Here is a 19,841-nt window from a genome sequence, read left to right on the forward strand (position 1 = left end):
ATTGACCAGAAACTTAACTGGACCAGCCAGAAAATACTGTGGCTACAAGAGCAGGTCGGAGGCTTGGTATTCTGCGGCGAGTGACTCACTTCCTCACTCCCCAAAGCCTTTCCACCATGTACAAGGCACAGGTCATGAGTGTGATGGAATACTCTCCACTTGCCTGGATGAGTGCAGCTCCAACAACACTCAAGAAGCTCGACACCATCTGGGACAAAGCAGCCCGCTTGTTTGGCACCCCATTCACCACCCTAAACATTCACTCCCTTCACCAATGGCGCACCGTTGCTGCAGTGTGTACCATCCACAGGATGCACTGCAGCTACTCGCCAAGGCTTCTTCGACAGCACCTCACAAACCTGCGACCTCTACCACCTAGAAGGACAAGGGCAGCAGGTACATGGGAACAACACCACCTGCACGTTCTCCTCCAAGTCACACACTATCCTGACTTGGAAATATATCGCTGTTCCTTCATCGTCGCTGGGTCAAAATCCTGGAACTCCCTACCTAACAGCACTGTGGGAGAACCTTCACCGTACGGACTGCAGCGGTTCAAGAAGGCAGCTCGCCACCACCTTCTCGAGGGCAATTAGGGATGGGCAATAAACGCTGGCCTTGCCAGCGTGCCCACATCCCATGAACGAATAAAAAAAAACTGTCAGCTTCAAAAGCTGATGATTGGCACTTATGAAAGTGTTGTCAGATGAAGGGCAACCTGCCCTTGCATCCAGTTAGGGTATGAATGTTTCATCAGCAAGAAGGGCAAGGCAAAATATGTCAATTATAAAACTAACCAATCTCCTTAAGAATCAGGTGACAGAAAAATTAATGTCTAGGAATTGGCATAAGAACTTTTAAAGCAGAAATCAAAATGGTGTACAGTTAAGTTTGCAAGTAAATCAGTCTGAAAGCAAAACAAGTCTCTAACTAGTTACATGACACCTCAGATTGAACTATAAGACCAGTGAAGAAAGTTAGCTGGAATACAGAACTACTTTGTCGGGAATTTTTCCATTTTGTTCCTTATGAAGCAGATTTTTTAAATCACTTGTGACTTTGTCACTTCTTGTCAATCTTCAGTTAATACAGCTATAAATAGTGTTTCATGAATCTCCACAAAGTATCTTATAGTCATTTTCTACAGATTGTTGCCTGAAGATGCTCATCAAAGCAGTATTATGTGATGTATATTCTACACCCTGTTTACCCTCAGAGTGAAACCCAAAGGTTTCAATGCTGCTTGTTTAGGCTTCAGAAGTTATATTCTCTGTAGTCTATTCTCTAGCCAATCAACAACTGCTGTGCTGTGAAGTAAAAATATAACCACTGCTACTGAGTGGTATTGAAAGCAGATGTGTTATTCTGGCCTTCAACACCCTTGGTGCCCTCGAGAGTATTTTCCTCAGGTTAGTAGAGGATGTGCCTCAGAAAATAAGGACTACTAACTGTTCAACCAGTAGTTCTTGCTTTGGACTAATATTTGTTTTTAACTAGATAGAGACTGCCAAAAGAAAATTTCCCTTTGCATCCTTAATATTATTCACTGAGTGGTTTTGCTGCCAGGACTGGATTTGAATCCAACAATCGGAGGAAAAAAAGGATGACTTTAATAAGTGTCTCAGATAATTAACACCATCTGCTCCCACTAATCACTTCAAATTGTTTCCATGTCATGTCAACCTCAACTCCATGGAAACAAACCCATATTAACCCTTTGAGTATTGAGCTTTCTTGTAATCTTTCCAACATAAACATTTTTCTGTCAAGTACCTTCAATAAGTATTCAGAAAGTGAAATAAGAATAAAGCACTGAACTTTAAAAGTATTTATCATTGCATTACATTAATATTTTATTAAAGTGCAAAACACTACCAGAATACTGTGAAGTTTAGCTATCATTGTGATTTTTAAGGTTTCTAAAGAAATAGTCCAATAAGAAATAAATCAAATGTAAGCATATAATGTTACCCTGTTGTCTAATTCAGAACTCTCTTTTGTGTATTAAATAAAATATCTAGTGTGCTGCCAGAGGCAACTGAAACAAAGAGATGTCATACAAAAATCAACCCTCATACCTGCTGATAACACAGAAAGACTTTAAACAAGAACTCCTACTTTTGCAGGGGTTACACTCAAATATTTAGTAATTTAATTGGCACCTATTATTGTGGCACTGTAGAACAATAGATATCTATAGAAATAGCAGGGCTAACACACTCAAGTTACAGCTCTTGCATTCCTCTCTGACCAGGGACAACAGAGCTCTGTTCACATTAAAAGATTTAAAATTAAGTTTAGTGAGTGGCCCAATTCTGAGGACTTTTTATACTTTGTTACACACTGGACTGCAGTTAGACTCCTACTACTGTGAAACCCAAGTGGTGTGAAATCTTATCTACCAGAATTGGCTTTGTACCTCTTGCCTAGAGTGACCACCTATTCAGTTTTGAACTGGACAGTTTGGATTTGGGAGCAGCAGGTGGGAATAGGCTGGCTTATGTTTGCTGCCAGTTCAAAAAAAAAGGACTGCGTGTACGCTCGAAAAGCATATGTGCACAATAGGAACATTGGAATTATTAGACAAAAAAAGACCAAGGTGCATCTGGATCACCTTCTACTATCCTGGTAGTCACATGATGTAATGATAATGGAACTGTTGACTAATAATAGCAATCAATCAGCCTACAACAGACCCAGACATGAGGCAAGGAAAACCACAGTTGTGGAATTGTTTTGGAACCAAAGGTCTAAAGTCACCTCTTACTCCCAAATATCTCACTTAACACGTCATATCTCAAATTACTCATATACTGTATCCCAAAATATAATGTTCCATAAGAAATCTACCTCATTTGCATTTGAATGAATCAATATTATCTCCTTCCACCATCTCCCTAGGCAGCCTCTTCTAATAGGTTTTTAATTTGCCCTAGTTCCCCACCCCATCCAGATTTGGAGCAGAACAAAGGTTGTCACCCTTCTCATCTCATAATGCAATTCACAGATCACTGAGTTCTACCTTGAGTTATAATACTAGTTTTGCATTGATGCCCATTTAAAACCACTTGGCATTAAAATTAACTGTTAGTATAACTGGTCCGTTACATCAGGATATGCAAAATGGTGCAGTGTGTTTCAGTAGATACTAGTGTAAGATAGTGTTTCCTGCTTTAAACTCACATATTCATTTTTCCCATTGTTAGTAAATGGAAGATTTTAGATATCACTCCCAGCTAGCATCGGCAATGAAAATGCAAGTGCTCAGTGAGACAACATGATGTGACAGGAAGAGAAAGTGAGAGGTTTTTTTCAGTGGTTTAAATAAAAGCACATTTGCATATGTTAAATTTGGTTTCTAAATCATATATCACAGTGAAGCATTATCAGTTTGCAGGATATTATGTCCACCATTTCTTTTTATTGTGCTATAAAGACTGTCAGGATGGAATCTATGTGTACAAATTAGCATAAACAGATTTTATTTTAACACAGTTATTTCTGTGTTTAGAACCATAATCCCAGGGCACAGTTTAGAGCAAGAATAGAGAAGCATCATGATTCATATATTTAACAGGAGCTCTGAAAAAAATTGATACATTTATTAAGGTTAATCATGAGAGCACACCATTTACTTTAACATTAAACTGCATTGGGACTCAACTTTACAAGCTTCTATCTTCAAGATGTATTATCAACTAAGCAATATAAAAACTAAAAGAATAAAGGCAATTTTTCTCATTGAGAATAATCATTAATTAAATGTGATCTATCGTTCTATGATTAGGAGTACAAAACTAAAAGCATCCAAAGATTTAAAACAAAACTGATAATCTGCTTGCTATCTTAATGAGATACCACAACAGATCCAAGTAGAATCTCATTCATCACTGTTCCCCAGAAAGAGGTTTTAACCATTTATCAGTGCCTTTTGCTTCCAATTGTTAAACCAGTTTTTAATTCATCTAGTTAATTGTAATTAATCCCATCAATATTTACCCTCTTTAAAAGTCTTGCATGTGGACCTTTATGAAGTGCCTTTTGAAAATCCAAGTATATGTTGTCCTCTGGATAATCCTCATCAACTAGTTCAGTGAGCTCCTGAATGAATGCTAGCAGACCAGTGACCTATTACATCCCTTATTGCTTCTAAATCTACACTGGCCATTCACAATGGACTCTTTGCTCCTTAGATAGTACTGATAGTATTATATATAGTAGACTTTCAAGCCTAGACTCAAATTTCCCTAAATCTTTATTACAGTATTCAAAATGAAATGTCTTTTACAATTTGTCTTTTAATGGAAAGTATATGTAGCTTTCAAAAGTTGCAAAGGAAATTTAGTTGTCAGAATGACTTATTAATAAAAAAGACTTTTAAAAAAATCTTTGCTTTCTCTGATTTTCAGCTCTGGAAATCCCATGGATGAAGACAAAAATAATTTATTAAAGCGGAACACAAGCAAACTGAATTTTTAAAGTAACAGCCAAGACTACTGCAAATATCTTGTCTTAATTATAAAAATAATATTGTAAACATTTTAAAATAGGAGATAGAAAACCAATCATTTCCTAGTCTGATCTCAATAACCTGCTCGCTCTCTCTCTCTCCCCAAAGGGAAGAACCAAATAAACACAGAGCTGCCAATCTAAAAACAAATTTCCTTCTGCACAGCAGGTGTCCTTTAATTGACTTCTGCATGTGCCTATCCCCTTTTGCAGAGGGAATGCATTTTGTGATCTTATAGTGACAAGCCAAATTGAACACTGCTCCATCTTAGCATCAGCCTCTCTGCTCAAGGATACCTCTTTAAACTTATTAGAAAATGAAAATTAAGATGTAAGTACTCCCCACCCTGCATTAAGCCTGGTCTCCACAACCAGAGCAACACGTGCAGAGGGAAATTTGCCCACTTCACCCTCAGCCCAGGAGAAATATTGTGGGATACGGACACATATATACACACAAACATATTACAATAGATTGCAAAATTAGTTCTCTTGATAAAAATTAAGAGGACATTGTAGCTCTGATTTTAACTCGGAGTGGGAGGCAAGCTGGGCAGCAAACTATCTTGAACTCAGCAGTGTGAGGCTCAGGAGATTTAAATTCCTGGGCGTTATCTGCATAGCCTCTGTCACTTTCCCGCCGGAAATGGAAGAGAAGCAGTAGCTGGCTAGTGGCCGGGAGTCCATTGCCGGGGACCAAACCAACGGTCTCAGCACTCCGGTATGTCATGGGGAGGAAGGCAAGCCAGGGCAGGGGAGGTCTAAACTTTCCTGGTGGGGCCCGGAGGAGTTGTGTTCATACACAAGGAAAGTTTTTTTAAAATTACCTGTTTGGGCCTCTTCTGGCCGATTCCTCTTCCCGCTACGTTGACTTGGGGGAAAAGCCACAACTGGCTTCCCCGCTGGCCTCTGGTAAAATAATAATGTTGTTAGCGGAGCCCAATCTGCATATTTAAAGAAGGACCCCAGTAGTTTCCAGTAGGTGTCCCACTCGACTGCTCACAAGAGCAGGTTAAAATCAGAACCTGTGAGATCAGTGTGGGATGTCGGTGGGTGAGTCTCACGAGCGATTGCAAATGCTTGCCCGCCCAGTTTCGCGGAGTGGGCAGGATTAAAATTGCCCCTTATGACTATAATTGTGTCTTCAAGTGATGTTATTTTGTGTGTAAATTTATAAGTATATATTTATTTTCTCCTCTTATTGACAGCCTGAAGAGGTTGGGGAAGAAGCTGTTGAACAAACCATTGGGGAAAGTACAGTGGAACCAGAAGGTGAACCTGAAGCTTATGAAGAGGCTCCACAGGTAAAGTAGCCACATATTTAACTGTAGATGACTGATCTAAACATGTTTGTGAATTTGCTCTATTGGAACAACCAGCATTGAAACCTTAGGGCAGTTTTTCACTCTTTGAGGGTAAACAGGGTATAACTTGAAAAATAGAATCTACAGCACATAATACTGCTTTGATGAGTACCTTCAGGTAACAGTCCATAGGATCTGACTGATCGGACAGAAGGTAATTAGTGGAGATTTTATGAAACGCTGTTTGTAGCTCTAATAACTAATGATTGACAAGAAGAGACAAAGTCACAAGTGATTTAGAAAATCTGTTTCATAAGGGAAATAATGGAAAATTTCCCCACAAAGTAATTCTATATTCTACGCACAAAAATATAATTACAATGAGTAATAAATGTATTGTTACTTTAATGAATGAAAATGTGAAACACTGAAGGCATTTAAACAGTTTTATGATTATACAATGAAACTAGAGTATAAGACCAGTTATAATGATATTATAAAGCAACAGATATCCGAAAACACTGAAGGATTGTACCGTGTGTATGGTGAGACATACAATCGATTATTTGTAGTCAAACATCATTAACACTAGAAGCAGTATTAGTGGTAACATATGGGGCCAGATTTTGCTGAAAAAATAACAGCGTCTGAACGACGCATGCCGTTTTTAATGCACAAATCGACCAACAACTTGTGGTGAGGAAGAGATACCCCATGAAATGCGAACCGCCACAAGTTACTGGCCGATTTGCGGCGCTCTGCCGTTAGCTTCGTGAGAATGGCATCTCGTGCTTAACCTCCCCATGATGTTCATGAAGTTGCTGCATTTTCACATTAATTGCTCATTAAGCTCACCATGGAACGTTAAGTCTAGTAATTAATAGCGTAAGTACCCTTTTAACGATGTGATAATTGTTCATAACTGCCAATCAACCTATCTTGCCCAGAAAGTAAACAATTATAAGTGTGGAGTCTCATTCCTTCAGGTTGTGAATTGTTTTAGGAGATTTTAAAAATGTCAAACTGTATTTTTTTTCCTTACTTTTTCTTTCTGTCTCTTTTTTCTCTTTCTTTTAATCCAATCTTTCTTTCCCTCTCTTTATTTCTCTTTCTGCACCTGATTTGACATTGAATTCACCCACTCTAATTCAGGCTCCTTGTCAGTCCTTCGTCTGTTTATTTCTCAATCCTTTAATCTCATTGGTGAAGGAGATACACTGTTTGTCCCGATGTTCACCAAGGTCCCAGATGCCCTCTTGCCCTCCCTGTGCTAATATCAGCTCGCATTTCCAGCAGCTTTGTGGGCAAAAATTTTTAAAACTTAAATGTGCACAAACAAATTTAACTTAACAGGGCACGCCATGCGATGGCCAGCTCCAGCAAAATCTGGATGTTATCTTAAGTCAAATGCATCATTGTCATTTCGAACTGTAAAATAATACTCATTTTAGTATTGCCCTGCACAAATGTAGAATACAATGAATAATTTGTGACTAGTTGTATATCCACATTCAATGCGCGAGTCACACTTATTTTCCATCTCCCTAGAGTTCTTTCAGTAATTCTGCACTCATCAAATAGATGGAAAAAAGAAAGAAGTTGCAATTATATAATGTCTAAACACACCTGTCAGTCCATATCACAGTGCTTCACAAACAATTACTTTGAATTACTGTTACTGTTTTATATAGGCAAACACGGCAGACATTTTGTACACAGCAGGGTAGCACCATAGAATCTCGAATGTTCACTTGATAGGGCCTTGGTCCAAAGGCCAGCATCTCCGACAATGCTGCAATCCCATAGTACTGCACTGAAGTGTCAGTTCAGATGTTGTGCTGAAGTGAACCTTAAATCTGTGGATAAATCGAGAAATTAAAACTAAACAACAACTTAAAAGAGAGGCACGTGATAAAGTTAAGGCTAACAATATCAAAGATAATCATGAGTAATATAAAAAGTGGAGATGGTAAGGGAGATTAGAAGGGCTAAAAGGTAACATGAGAAAAAGGCAAGTAGATAATATAAAAGGAAATAGTAAGGGCTATTATAAGCATATAAAAAGTAAAAGAATAGTTAAAGAGTGGGTAGGATTGTTCAAGGATGAAGGGACAATCTAATTGTGGATTATGGAGATAGTAAATAAATAATTTTGCAATAGATTTTATAAATGGGTGGTGGAAGTGAGAATGTAGGTGTACTAGAGGAGAATGTAGAACAATTGTTAAATATAACTGTAGAAAAGGAATTGGTTCTGAAATAATTACCAAATTTGAGTACAGGAGCAAGGATGTCTTACTGCAGTTATACAGGGCCGTGGTGAGACCACACCTGGAGTACTGGGTGCAGTTTTGGTCTCCTTACCTAAGAAAGGATATACTTGTCATAGAGGGAGTGCAGCGAAGATTCGCCAGACTGATTCCTGGGATGGCAGAACTGTCACATGAGGAGAGATTGGGTCGACTCGGCCTGTATTCACTAGAGTTTAGAAGAATGAGAGGGAATCTCATTGAAACGTATAAAATTCTGACAGGGCTAGACAGACTGGATGTAGGGAGGATGTTTCCCCTGGTTGGGGAGTCTAGAATGAGGGGTCACAGTCTCAGGATATGGGGTAGGACATTTAGGACTGAGATGAGGAGAAATTTCTTTACTCAGAGGGTGGTGACCTTGTAGAATTCTCTACCACAGAAAGCTGTGGAGGCCAAGTCACTGAATATATTTAAGAAGCAGATAGATAGATTTCTAGACACAAAAGGCATCAAGGGGTATGGGGAGAGAGCAGGAATATGATATTGAGATAGAGGATCAGCCATGATCATATTGAATGGTGGAGCAGCTCGAAGGGCTGAATGGCCTACTCCTGCTCCTGTTTTCTACGTTTCTATGTAAATCTCAAGGTGGGTAGGTCAGCGGGCTTTGATGCCATGCCCCAGAAGCTGTTCGAAGAAATCAGAAAAGAGATAAAAGAGGCTCTGGCGACAATTTTTCAATCCTCATAAATATGCAATTATGCCGTGGGACTGGCGAGGAGTCAATGTAATACCTTTATTCAAGGACGGAGAAAATAATAAACTGGACAACTATAGACCAATTAGCCTAGCATCAGTTGTGGGCAAACTCTTGGAATTCATAACTCCAGATAAAATTAGTGAGCATTTAGAAATGCATAAAATAATCAAGCATATCCAGCATGGATCTATGAAAGGCAAGTTGTATTTGACAAACTTAATAGAATTTTTTGAATAAGCGACTGATTAGATAGATAAAAGGATTTCAGTGTAGTAGGGATTTTATGAAGGCATTCAATAAGAGGCCTCACGTGAGGTTAGTTACAAAATTCAGGCAAAAGTTATAAAAAGAAATGTAGCAGCTTGGACAGAAAGTTGATTGATTGACAAGAAATAAAGATTTAGGGTCAATGGGTGTTGCCTGGATTAGAGAAGAGTTGGAAATGACGACCCCAGGGTCAGTGCTGGGCCCACTTTTGTTCTCAGTATATATAGATGATTTGAACTTAGCCATGTGGAGCACGTTCTTGAAATTTGCTGACAACACAAAACGGCATAAAGGATGGTAAAATGCTTCTGTAGGCAGACAGGTTAGTGGAATGGGCAGTCAGGGAGCAGGTGCAATTTAATATGGATACAAGGTTGAGGTAATACATTTTGGGAGGAGAAACAAGAAATTAGCGTATATACTTGACAAAGACGTTGAAGGATGTGAATGAACAGAGAGACCTAGCTACTCAATTATAGAACTGCCTGAAACTGCGAGGGCAGATAGAATAAGCCACAAAAATGCAAATAGCATTTTGGATTTTCTAAATAAGAGCATATAGTAGATGAATAAAGAAGTAATGATACTGTCACATTTGGGATTTTTGACTATGCAACTGGGAGGATATGTAATATGTGTTAAAAATGCTACTATTGAGCTAAACTTAGTTTGCCAGGACAGCATGGCTGGCAAATGTAGATTTTGATTCAGACAGAATTTCTTAACCAGGTGGCCAGAGACAAGATGGTTTAACATTCTAGTGATTGTTCACACTTTTTGCTATTTATTTGAACTCAGCAGAAGTCATTGCCATTTTAAGCTGGTGGATTTTGCTCTTGGGGAGCGGGGGGTTGTCATTTTGACCAAAAGCTGACACTGGAGATTGGCTTTTAAAAAGAGAGCTGTGAAAGCTTTAGGCCTGTTCAGCAGGTCAGAAATACTGGAGCAACGGATAGAAGATATCTTCTTTAAGTCAAGCAAGATAACCTACTGATGTGAGGAAGCTTGGCACGGTCTTCATTTTGTATCATAATGCAAAGATAAGTTGTATTGATTGAACTAAGTGAATCTGATCATAACAAATGCTCTTGTATATTCACTCACTGTGAAATAAAGCAACTTAATGATTCATATCAAGCCTCGCATCACAAAGTGTTAACTCAGTCTGCTGACAGATTGAAGAAGCAGACATACGAAAGATACAAATATCTGATTCTGATCACAAGAGAATGTTATTGTTACATTCCTGGGTTAGAGTATTGTACAAGTAGATATAGGAGAGTGTGAGTCAACTCCTGTAAAAGTGAGATGCTCAGACTACAAATGGGAACGACTAATGTTACTGAAGCAGAGAAACTATCTACTGCACACCCCAATTTGTAACCGATACATTTGCACCAAACATTGCTTAGGCCACAGCTAGAGCTTTGTAGGCAGTTTTAGGTGCCCCATTATAGAAAGAATATTAAAGTTACAAGGCATGTACAGTGTAGATTCACCGGAATCATGTCAGGAATGGGAAACTATAGTAATGAGGAGAGACTTGAGACACAGAGAAAGCCAAGAGGCGATTTAGTGGAGGTTTTTAAAGTTATGAAGAGTTTTGACAGAGTGAACGTGAAAAGACTATAATCCTCTGGTTGGGGAGTCAGTGACAAGGGGTCATCAATTTAAAATTGTCAGAGAGAGAGGAAAGAGCTTAGGAGAAATATCTTTATGCAGAGGATTGTTGGAGCCTGGAATGCTTTGCCAAAGGAAATGATTGAGGCAGAGACTGTTGCATCTTTTAAGGAGAAAAAATGTAATAAATATTTGAAGCAGAAGATACAGGACTATGAAGGGAGAGTGGGGCAGTGGCATTAGATTTGGATTGTTCTCGCAAAGAGCCAGCACAGACATGATGGGCTGAATGGCATCCTTCTGTGGTGTACACTTCTAAGGTTCTATTCACAACCTTTTGCAGAATCTCAATATATATCTTAGCCATATTATCTTCTGGCTAAATCTGTGTGGTTCATATCAAAGATGTATATTATTAATATATGTTAAGTATGTTTCCAAATTTATACTGATCCTTGTCCGACCTATAAACATTTTTCAAAGATTTCCCAGTTTAAACAGAGACAGACAGACAGACAGACACAGACAGAGAGAGCTGTGCTTAGGATACAAAGCCACAGTCCAATAACAGCTCTATATTGCCCTATGAGCATTTTATAATACTGTTCAAATAGACCTGTAATGCGAAATATTGAGCACTAACATCAGTAATGTTACAGATCAGTGCTCAGTGACATCATCACATCACACTACCATCTGTTTTCTTGCTTGCAAACATGTAAATAGATAGCAAATGGGGCTTTAAACCCATTAATATTTCTGGGAACAAAGATTTATTCTTAAACATGGCATGAGAACTGGTTAACCTAACCCCCAAATGCAGGAAAGCAAGTGGGCAAAGTTCTCCTTTAATGTGGTCTCCTGGACCACCTCCAAATGAGTGACGTTGCATACAAAGAACTTCTAAAAATTACATTATGACACTAATTAAGGAGACGTACAGGAGGGAGATGGAGACATTACACATCGGAAAGGATGGGTTGATTAGGTCTTCAGAAAGAATTCAGTAGTAATAATTAAGGAAATATTATTTTATCAGGCGAGATTTGCACTTTAAGAAGATGTGTAAATATGCCCTCTTGGTAAGTAGGGAAGGGAAGGTTTGAGATCGAATATATAGAACCAGTCATAACAGTTAAATGGAAACCTTTCATAGTTCAGAGGAGACCAGCACCTGCTGGGGGAGGGAGACTTCAATCTAGTATCTGTCGGATAGATAATGTCAAGATTGTGAAGGAAATTATAATGCAGGTTACATTTGAGCAGCTGAAAGGAGATCTGTACCTGCAAGCAACCAGGAGGTTTTGCATCCCAATGAGAAGGCATACCTCTTCGATTACTGAGTACACATCTACTCCAGAATTACAATCTCCTCACATCCAAAGTGCTAACAGCAAATATGAAGGATCCACATAATATGTTGTTATATTTCACATGTTAAGCTGTGAATTGAATTAGAGCAACAATAACAACCTTTGAAATCCATAAAATAAAAATTTAGCAAGAACCAGAATTAACTTAAACTTTACAGGAAGGAGGCAGGATTTGATTTTAGTGACAATAACGGATCTATGGAATACTCAGGTGTTTTCCGGGAGGTATAAAAAATGGTCCTCTGGGGTAGAATAATACATTTAATAGCAAAAGGATTATAGATTACAAATGAAGATGAACCTGACTCCAACATTAAGGATTAAGTAGGATTTATATCGAGTCTACAGCACAGAAACAAGCTATTTGATCTGACTGGTCTATACCAGTGTTTATGCTCCACGCGAGCCTCCACTCTCCCTACTTCATCTAACCCTATCAGCATGTCCTTCTATTCCTTTCTCTCTCATGTGCTCATCGAGCTTCCCTTTAAATGCGTCTATGCTATTTGCCTCAACTACTCCGTGTGGTAGCGCGTTTCACATTCTTACCACTCTTTGGGTAAAGAAGTTTCTCCTGAATTCCCAATTGGATTTATTAGTGACTATCTTATGTTTATAACCTCAAGTTTTGGACTCCCCCTCAAGTGGAAACATTTTCTCTATGTCTACCCTATCAAACCCTTTCATTACCTTAAAGACCTCTATCAGGTCACCCCTTGGACTTCTCTTTTCTGGAGAAAACAGCCTCACCCTGCACGGCCTTTCCTGATAAGTATTATCGTCTCAGTTCTGGTATCATCCTTGTGAATCTTTTTTGCACCTTCTCCAATGCCTCTATATCCTTTCTATAATATGGAGACCAGAGCTGTGCACAGAACTACAAGTGTGGTCTAATCAAGATTCTGTACAAGTTTAACATAATTTCCCTGCTTTTCATTTCTATCCCTCTAGAAATGAACCCCAGTGCTTGGTTTACCTTTTTTATGGCCTTATTAACCTGCATCGCTACTTTTAGTGGTTTGTGTATCTGTAACCAGAGATCCCTTTGCTTCTCTACCCTATTTAGACTCTTAGGCGCCGATAATAGAATGGAGGCGGGATGGGGGGAGGTGCCGAAATGGGCGCGTGGGTAACCCGACCAATAAAAAATGTCCATTTCCCACGCGGTCGAGATTCAATTGGTGCCACTTAACGTGGCTTCCAGGTTTGCCGTCGGAAAGCTGTGCAGCGGGCCAACTGCGCACCCGCATCACAGGCTGTCAAGCTGGAGGAGCTCTATTTAAAGGGCCATTGCTCCAAAGGCTTTTGCTGGAGCAAAGATCCACAAACCACATTGGAGCAGCACAGGGGCAAGGCTGCTCCAAGGTTCAATGATGTCTCACTCCAGGTGCTACTGGACGGGGTGAGGAGGAGGAGAGAAGTGTTTTACCCCGCAGATGGTAGGAAGTGCCCCGCCTCTGCCACCAAGAAGGCCTGGCTCAAGGCGGCAGAGGAGTTCACCAGCAGCAGCAACATCTCCCGCACCTGGATCCAGTGCAGGAAGTGGTTCAATGACCTAACTAGGTCAGCAAAAGTGAGTACACGTACTGATTCTCCTGCATTCCATGTTGCACATCACCCCACCCCACCCCAACTCATTCTGCACTGCCAAGACTACTCCATCACATCACTCCTCACACCCACTTAAGGCTCATCCTCAACTTTCCCGCATTTCCTCATCTCCCGATTAGTCACCCCACCACTACACTCACCTGAATCCTCATCCAATATGATGGCTCTGTCTCATTGTCAACCTCTGATGCATCTCTTTCACGGTCAGCCTCACCAAAGCAATGCATTCATAGAATCATAGAATCATAGAATCATAGAATCATAGAAGTTACAACATGGAAACAGGCCCTTCGGCCCAACATGTCCATGTCGCCCAGTTTATTCCACTAAGCTAGTCCCAATTTCCTGCACTTGGCCCATATCCCTCTATACCCATCATTCATCAGTTGGCCCATTCACCATCACTCACTCAGACATCTGTTCTTTCTACCCTTCTAGAAGAGAGTGTGAAATGCACGCGAGAGGTCGAGGACTGGAGGGGGGCCACAAAAAGTAGTGGTCCTCACAGCTATGGAGCAGGAGGCGCTGGAGCTCAGCTGCACCCTCGAGTGCCTGTCCGTCTGGTGACACAACTTTAACATTCATCACACACAATATGAATTGATGTTAACAATGCTTGCCATCTTCCACACCTCAGTACGCTCATCGCAACATGACACACACCTGTGATGATGCTTAATATTGCCTTCTGTTCTCTTACAGGCCCTTCAGTGGCCGCAGTGATGGCAGAGAACGATTCCTCAGAGGAGCTCTTGGCCTCTGAGGGTGCACCGTGACATCTTAGTGAGCCATCCACCAGCGCAGTTACTCACACCTCGGTGGGTCCTGGTAGTGAGTGAGTTGAGTTGGCACCTGGTGAGTCACCACACACAAGTGAGCACGACCAGACACTGGTGGCAGGGGCAGCTATGGAAAGTCTGCGTCGGTGGGAGCAGGCCTCTCTAGGTTCTGCTCAGCTGGACGCATCCTTTAAAAGGAAAATGATCAAGGGACAGCAGCACATTTGCGAGGTACTGGAACAGATGTCACGCGCACTCTCCACAATAGCGCAGAGGATGGAGGAGTCCATCTCCTGCATTAGTGGAATGGTGGCACACATACGGGAGGGAATCTCTAAGACACTGTCACAGGGACGTGAGCAACTCTCTGAGATAGTGAAATAGGCAAGTGCAGGAATGTCTGCGATGAGAGAAGGCTAGCCTCCATTGAGCTTCAAGCACGGCTCACAAATGAGTCCATTTAGGCCCTGACAATGGCCGTTCGGACTCAGAGTGAACAAAATTATGTCACCTTAAACAGGTTGATAGATACTTTAGAAGTGGCCTTCCAATGCATCACACATGACCGCCACATTGTTCTCTAGCAGGATGGTAGGAGTGATGTGAACCCTGGCCCAGGGGAGGGACTTTGGCGAAAGGGGACATGGAAGCATGGACACCACTCAAAGCTCTCCTATGTCTCACCCGTTGCCCCCCTCTCAACCAGTACCCACAATGCTGCCTCCTCTCCAGCTGGCCGAGTCTGCCCCTGCACAGGTGCAGGTGGAACAGTCTTTGGAGGGGCCCTCACGGGCACCAAAACCCAGAGAGCGTAGGCCCAAAGCATCTAAGCAGTCAGGGCATCAATCTGAGCAACCTGCCACTGCCTCTGTTGCAGTCACAGGGGATGCGCCATGTAGAAGTAGTCGTAAGAGAAAGGCGAAGGTTTTGTGAGCACGAAGGGTATGTACAAGGGTGTTTGACAGACTGTCAGGTTTTTCATTTATATTTGCTTTTTGTTAAAGTCACATTAAATGTTATGATTGTCACCACTATTGCCATGTCTTGCCCATTCTTGACTGGCTTTTGTGATAGCGCCCTTTCATGAGGTTCACCATGAACAGCGGCACTTGATGTCACCCATTGGGTCACTTTACAGTGGGTGCATGTGTAGTTGTAGGACTGTTTTGTGCAGGAAGGGCTGGTGTGGGTGCTGTTCTTTCCAGGTGGGTGCTGTTCTTTCCAGGTGGTGTGACAACTGGACTCTTCACACTTTCTAATGTTAGGAGAACTGTTCACATATCAGTGACTCCCTGGCCTCACGAGCAGCCAGGTGAGCTGCTGCTCTACCCATGGGTTCCTCCTCCTCCTCCTCCTCCTCCTCATTGTGGGTGGCAGATGTGGATGGGGCCTCCTCAAGCGGCACCCCTCTCTGTTGTGCCCTGTTGTGCAGGGCACAACACACGACTATAATGCATCCCACTCTATCTGGTGCCAATTGAAGCGCTCCCCCAGAATGATCAAGACACCTAAATCGCATCATGAGCAGTCCTATAGCATGCTGAATTGTAGACCTGGTAGCGATGTGGCTGTCGTTATATCGACACTGTTGCTCGGTGATGGGGTTCCTCAGAGTTGTCATCAGCCACGTGTGCAGGGAGTATCCCTTGTCCCCGAGGAGCCAGCCCTTAAGGGTGTCCGGTGCGTGGAAGAGGGGCGGGATGTTGGATTCCCGGAGGATGAAGGAATCGTGGCAGCTGCCAGGGAATCTGGCGCACACGTGAAGGAATCTTTTGCGGTGGTCACAAATGAGCTGAGTGTTGATGGAGTGATACCCCTGTCTGTTGATGAACAGTCCTGGCTCATGTGGAGGTGCTCGAATGGCTATATGCATGCAATCCATTGCACCCTGCACCCTTGGGAAGCCAGCCACAGAGTGGAATCCCACTGCCCTCTCCGTCTGGCTGAGGTTGTCCATGGGGAAGTTGACGTATTGCGAGGCTCTGCAAAACAAGCCGTCGGTGACCTGCCTTATGCACTTGTGTGCAGATGATGGAGAGACCCTGGCGATGTCACCGGTGGCAGCCTGGAATGATCCGGAGGCTAAGAAGTTGAGGGCAGTGGTCACTTTGACAGCGACGGGTAATGAGATGCCGCTCGGCCCAGCCGGGAGCAGCTTGGCATGAAGGATGCTGCAGATGTCTGCGACTACCTGGAGACTCACTCTCAGCCTCCATATGCACTGCTCCTCAGAGAGGTCCAGGAAGCTGAGCCTTGGTCTGTAGATCCTGTGGCGAGGGTAGAGCCTCCTGCGACGTTGCTCTCTCTGTTGTTCCCCTCTGTGCTCTTGTGCAGGTATCTGTGGTGCAGCACTGTGTTGTGGAGCTGCAAGTGGAGGAATTGCACGCCATGCCTGGTGAGGCTGGTGATGTTGCTCGTCCTCGGATGTAGTGGTGAATGCAGCCACGGTGTCCCCCATCCTGATAGTGTGAGTTGAGGGGGCCCGAAAAGTTGTTACAAATGTGTGAACAGAAGAATTGTGAGTGGAAACTAAGAATTTTCAGTGAAAACATAAAGATCTCGCAGCCAAAAGTTTGTGTGAAAGAACTGAGTGCCCTGCAGCAAGAACTCACCTTTTCTCCCCATCTGTCAAACAAGCATTTGAATGTCCAACTGGCTGCTGGCTGAAACACATCTGGTAGAACATGGAGTGTTTCCCACAGCACAGGAAACACACTGAGGATGTTTAAAAATCAGACCCCTGCCTTAATGTGGACAAAATTAAGTACTTCAAGTACTTCAAGTATCTAAATAAGTCTCTTAACTATGATCCTGCTGGCTTTAATTGCCGGTGGGACTTCCGCATTCGGGAGGCGCGCACGCACCCAGACGCGTCAGTGGGGAACCCGGAAGTCTGCTGTTTGGAGCAAGGTTCCAAACCCGCTCAGGATTTCTGCGATTTTCGGAGCTCCCCCCACCCCCAAAGCACCCGCTACTTCACTGGAAAATCGAGCCCTTATTATTTGAGCAGTATGTCCTTTCTATTTTTCCGACCAAAATACACCATCTCACACTTATCTATATTGAAATTCATTTGCCAATTACACGCCCATTTTGCAAGTTTATTCTTTCTTTGTATTAACTACACCCCCAATTTGGTGTTGTCCGCAAATTTTGAAATAGTAACAATCTAAACTGTTATTTACATAACAAAATCTGAATATAAATCTTGACAGATTTGACACAGGCCCACATTTATCATAGAAGAGGGAGGATCTGGCTTTAGGGGTCTCTTAGATTGCCCAATGTACTGCAGGTGTACATTAATGTAAATTCTAGTTTCCTGTTTTGTGGGGCTGAATGATGAAATGGTTGGAAAATTTCAATATGCAATGAAGTCAGTGTGACAGAAGCACCTGTTTTATATTATTCCCATAGTCTAGTGATTGTAATTTACTTGCTCCCTTTTTAGGTTATTCTATATATTTTCCAGACTAAGATCTGACAGGTGACCTGTTCTTAATCCCCTACCTGTAATTGCTCATTGAATACTGTACGAGAGCAACCTTGGTTATCTGGCTGTCAATCTTCCCTCTCTCCACGTGTGAAACTATGTAACACCTGTCCCTCAACTGCTGAAACAATACATAAATTGCAAGCTAAGATCTACAACCAGCAGGCTAAGAAAAGGGTGCAAAACTGTTTTATAACATTCCATGATCCATCAGCTAATTACTATATCACACCAATTAAAAAATTTTAAATCAAAAGCATTGTGAATGCAGAAGGTTATGAACCTCAAATGAATTTACTGTTGGTGAGATAGTGGGATTAATTGAGTCTGCATTTGACTACATGTTAAAAGCAAAGTTTATCATCTGGAACATAGAAATAATATAACATAGGAACAGAAGTAGGGCAGTCAGCCCCTGAAGCTTATTATGCCAGTTCCATGGTGAATTTTATGCTAGGAAGAATATTGTCAACAAAAATCAAGACATTGCATGAACTGGTCTTGCTGTAGGGTCACACATCACCCATATAAGTAATCCAAGTGGGACGTCACCAAGGAAGAGGTAAGTGATTGGCTGGTGAGTATTTTCCTGCTGAATTTGTCTAAGGTTAGAGTTTGTGGATTCTCTGGTCTCTATTGTGTAGTGGGGGACTGCTGTTCAGCAAGGGCCCTTGAGTATACCTTTTTAATTGAAGTGAAATTGGTGGGATTCATTTAATTTGAATTAATTAGTTAAAGGGTAAGTCATTTCAGGACAGCCCAGCCCCGTGTTATGCTCTTCCTGCTCTATGTGGGAAATCAGGGACCCTTCCGGTGTCCCTGACGACCATGTGTGCGGGAAATGCATCCAGCTGCAGCTACTGACAAACCGCATTGCGGCACTGGAGCTGCGGATGGATTCATTAAGGAGCATTCGCGATGCTGAGAACGTCGTGGATAGCACGTTTAGTGAGATGGTCACACCGCAGGTAAAGGTTGTACAGGCAGGAAGTAATTGGGTGACCACCAGGCAGAGTAAGAAGAGCAGGCAGGCAGTGCAGGGGTCCCCTGTGGCCATCCCCCTCTCAAACAAATATACCACTTTGGATATTGTTGAGGGGGATGACTTATCAGGGGAAGGCAGCAGCAGCCAACTTCCTGGCACCAGGGGTAGCTCTGCTGCACAGGCTGGGAGGAAAAAGAGTGGAAGAGCTATAGTGGTAGGGGATTCTATCGTAAGGGGAACAGACAGGCGTTTCTGTGGCCGTAAACGTGACTCCAGGATGGTTTGTTGCCTCCCTGGTACCAGGGTCATGGATGTCACTGAGCGGCTACAGGGCATTCTCAAGGGGGAGGGTGAGCAGGCAGAGGTCGTGGTCCACATTGGGACCAATGACATAGGTAGGAAGGGAGATGAGGTCCTGCATCAAGAATTTAGGGAGCTAGGTAGCAGATTAAAGAGCAGGACCTCAAAGGTTGTAATCTCTGGATTACTCCCAGTGCCACGGGCTAGTGAGTATAGAAATAGGAGGATAGAACAGATGAATGCGTGGCTAAAGAGTTGGTGCATGAGGGAGGGTTTCAGTTTCCTGGATCACTGGGTCTGCTTCTGGGGAAGGTGGGACTTGTACAAGTCGGACGGGTTGCACCTGAACCAGAGCGGGACAAATATCCTTGCGGGGAGGTTTGCTAGCACTGTTGGGGGGGGTTTAAACTAACTTGGCAGGGGGATGGGATACAGAGTGGAGCTACAATAGGGGGTGATGTGCAGCCAAATATAGAGAAAAAAACAAGTCAGCTTGGAAGACAGGGCAAATATGTGAGGGCAAGGCTGGATGGCATCTATTTTAATGCAAGGAGTCTTGCGAATAAGGTGGATGAACTGAAGGTGTTG

The 19,841-nt window shown here is 42.3% G+C and overlaps 2 protein-coding genes across 6 annotated transcripts in view; one reads left to right on the forward strand and one right to left on the reverse strand.

The window, feature by feature from the left end:
* LOC137332475 (eukaryotic translation initiation factor 4E-1A-like) overlaps window positions 1-19,841 on the reverse strand; it is a 77,072-nt gene that overhangs the window by 36,353 nt on the left and 20,878 nt on the right. The window lies entirely within an intron of this gene.
* sncb (synuclein, beta) overlaps window positions 1-19,841 on the forward strand; it is a 73,099-nt gene that overhangs the window by 23,148 nt on the left and 30,110 nt on the right. For all 4 annotated transcript variants that reach the window (XM_067996356.1, XM_067996357.1, XM_067996355.1 and 1 more), the window contains exon 5: window positions 5,718-5,813. In XM_067996356.1, coding sequence (XP_067852457.1) covers window positions 5,718-5,813 — 96 coding nt within the window. The remainder of the gene's footprint in view (window positions 1-5,717; window positions 5,814-19,841) is intronic.

Source organism: Heptranchias perlo, chromosome 14 (genome assembly GCF_035084215.1).
Source record: "Heptranchias perlo isolate sHepPer1 chromosome 14, sHepPer1.hap1, whole genome shotgun sequence".
NCBI lineage: Eukaryota > Metazoa > Chordata > Chondrichthyes > Hexanchiformes > Hexanchidae > Heptranchias > Heptranchias perlo.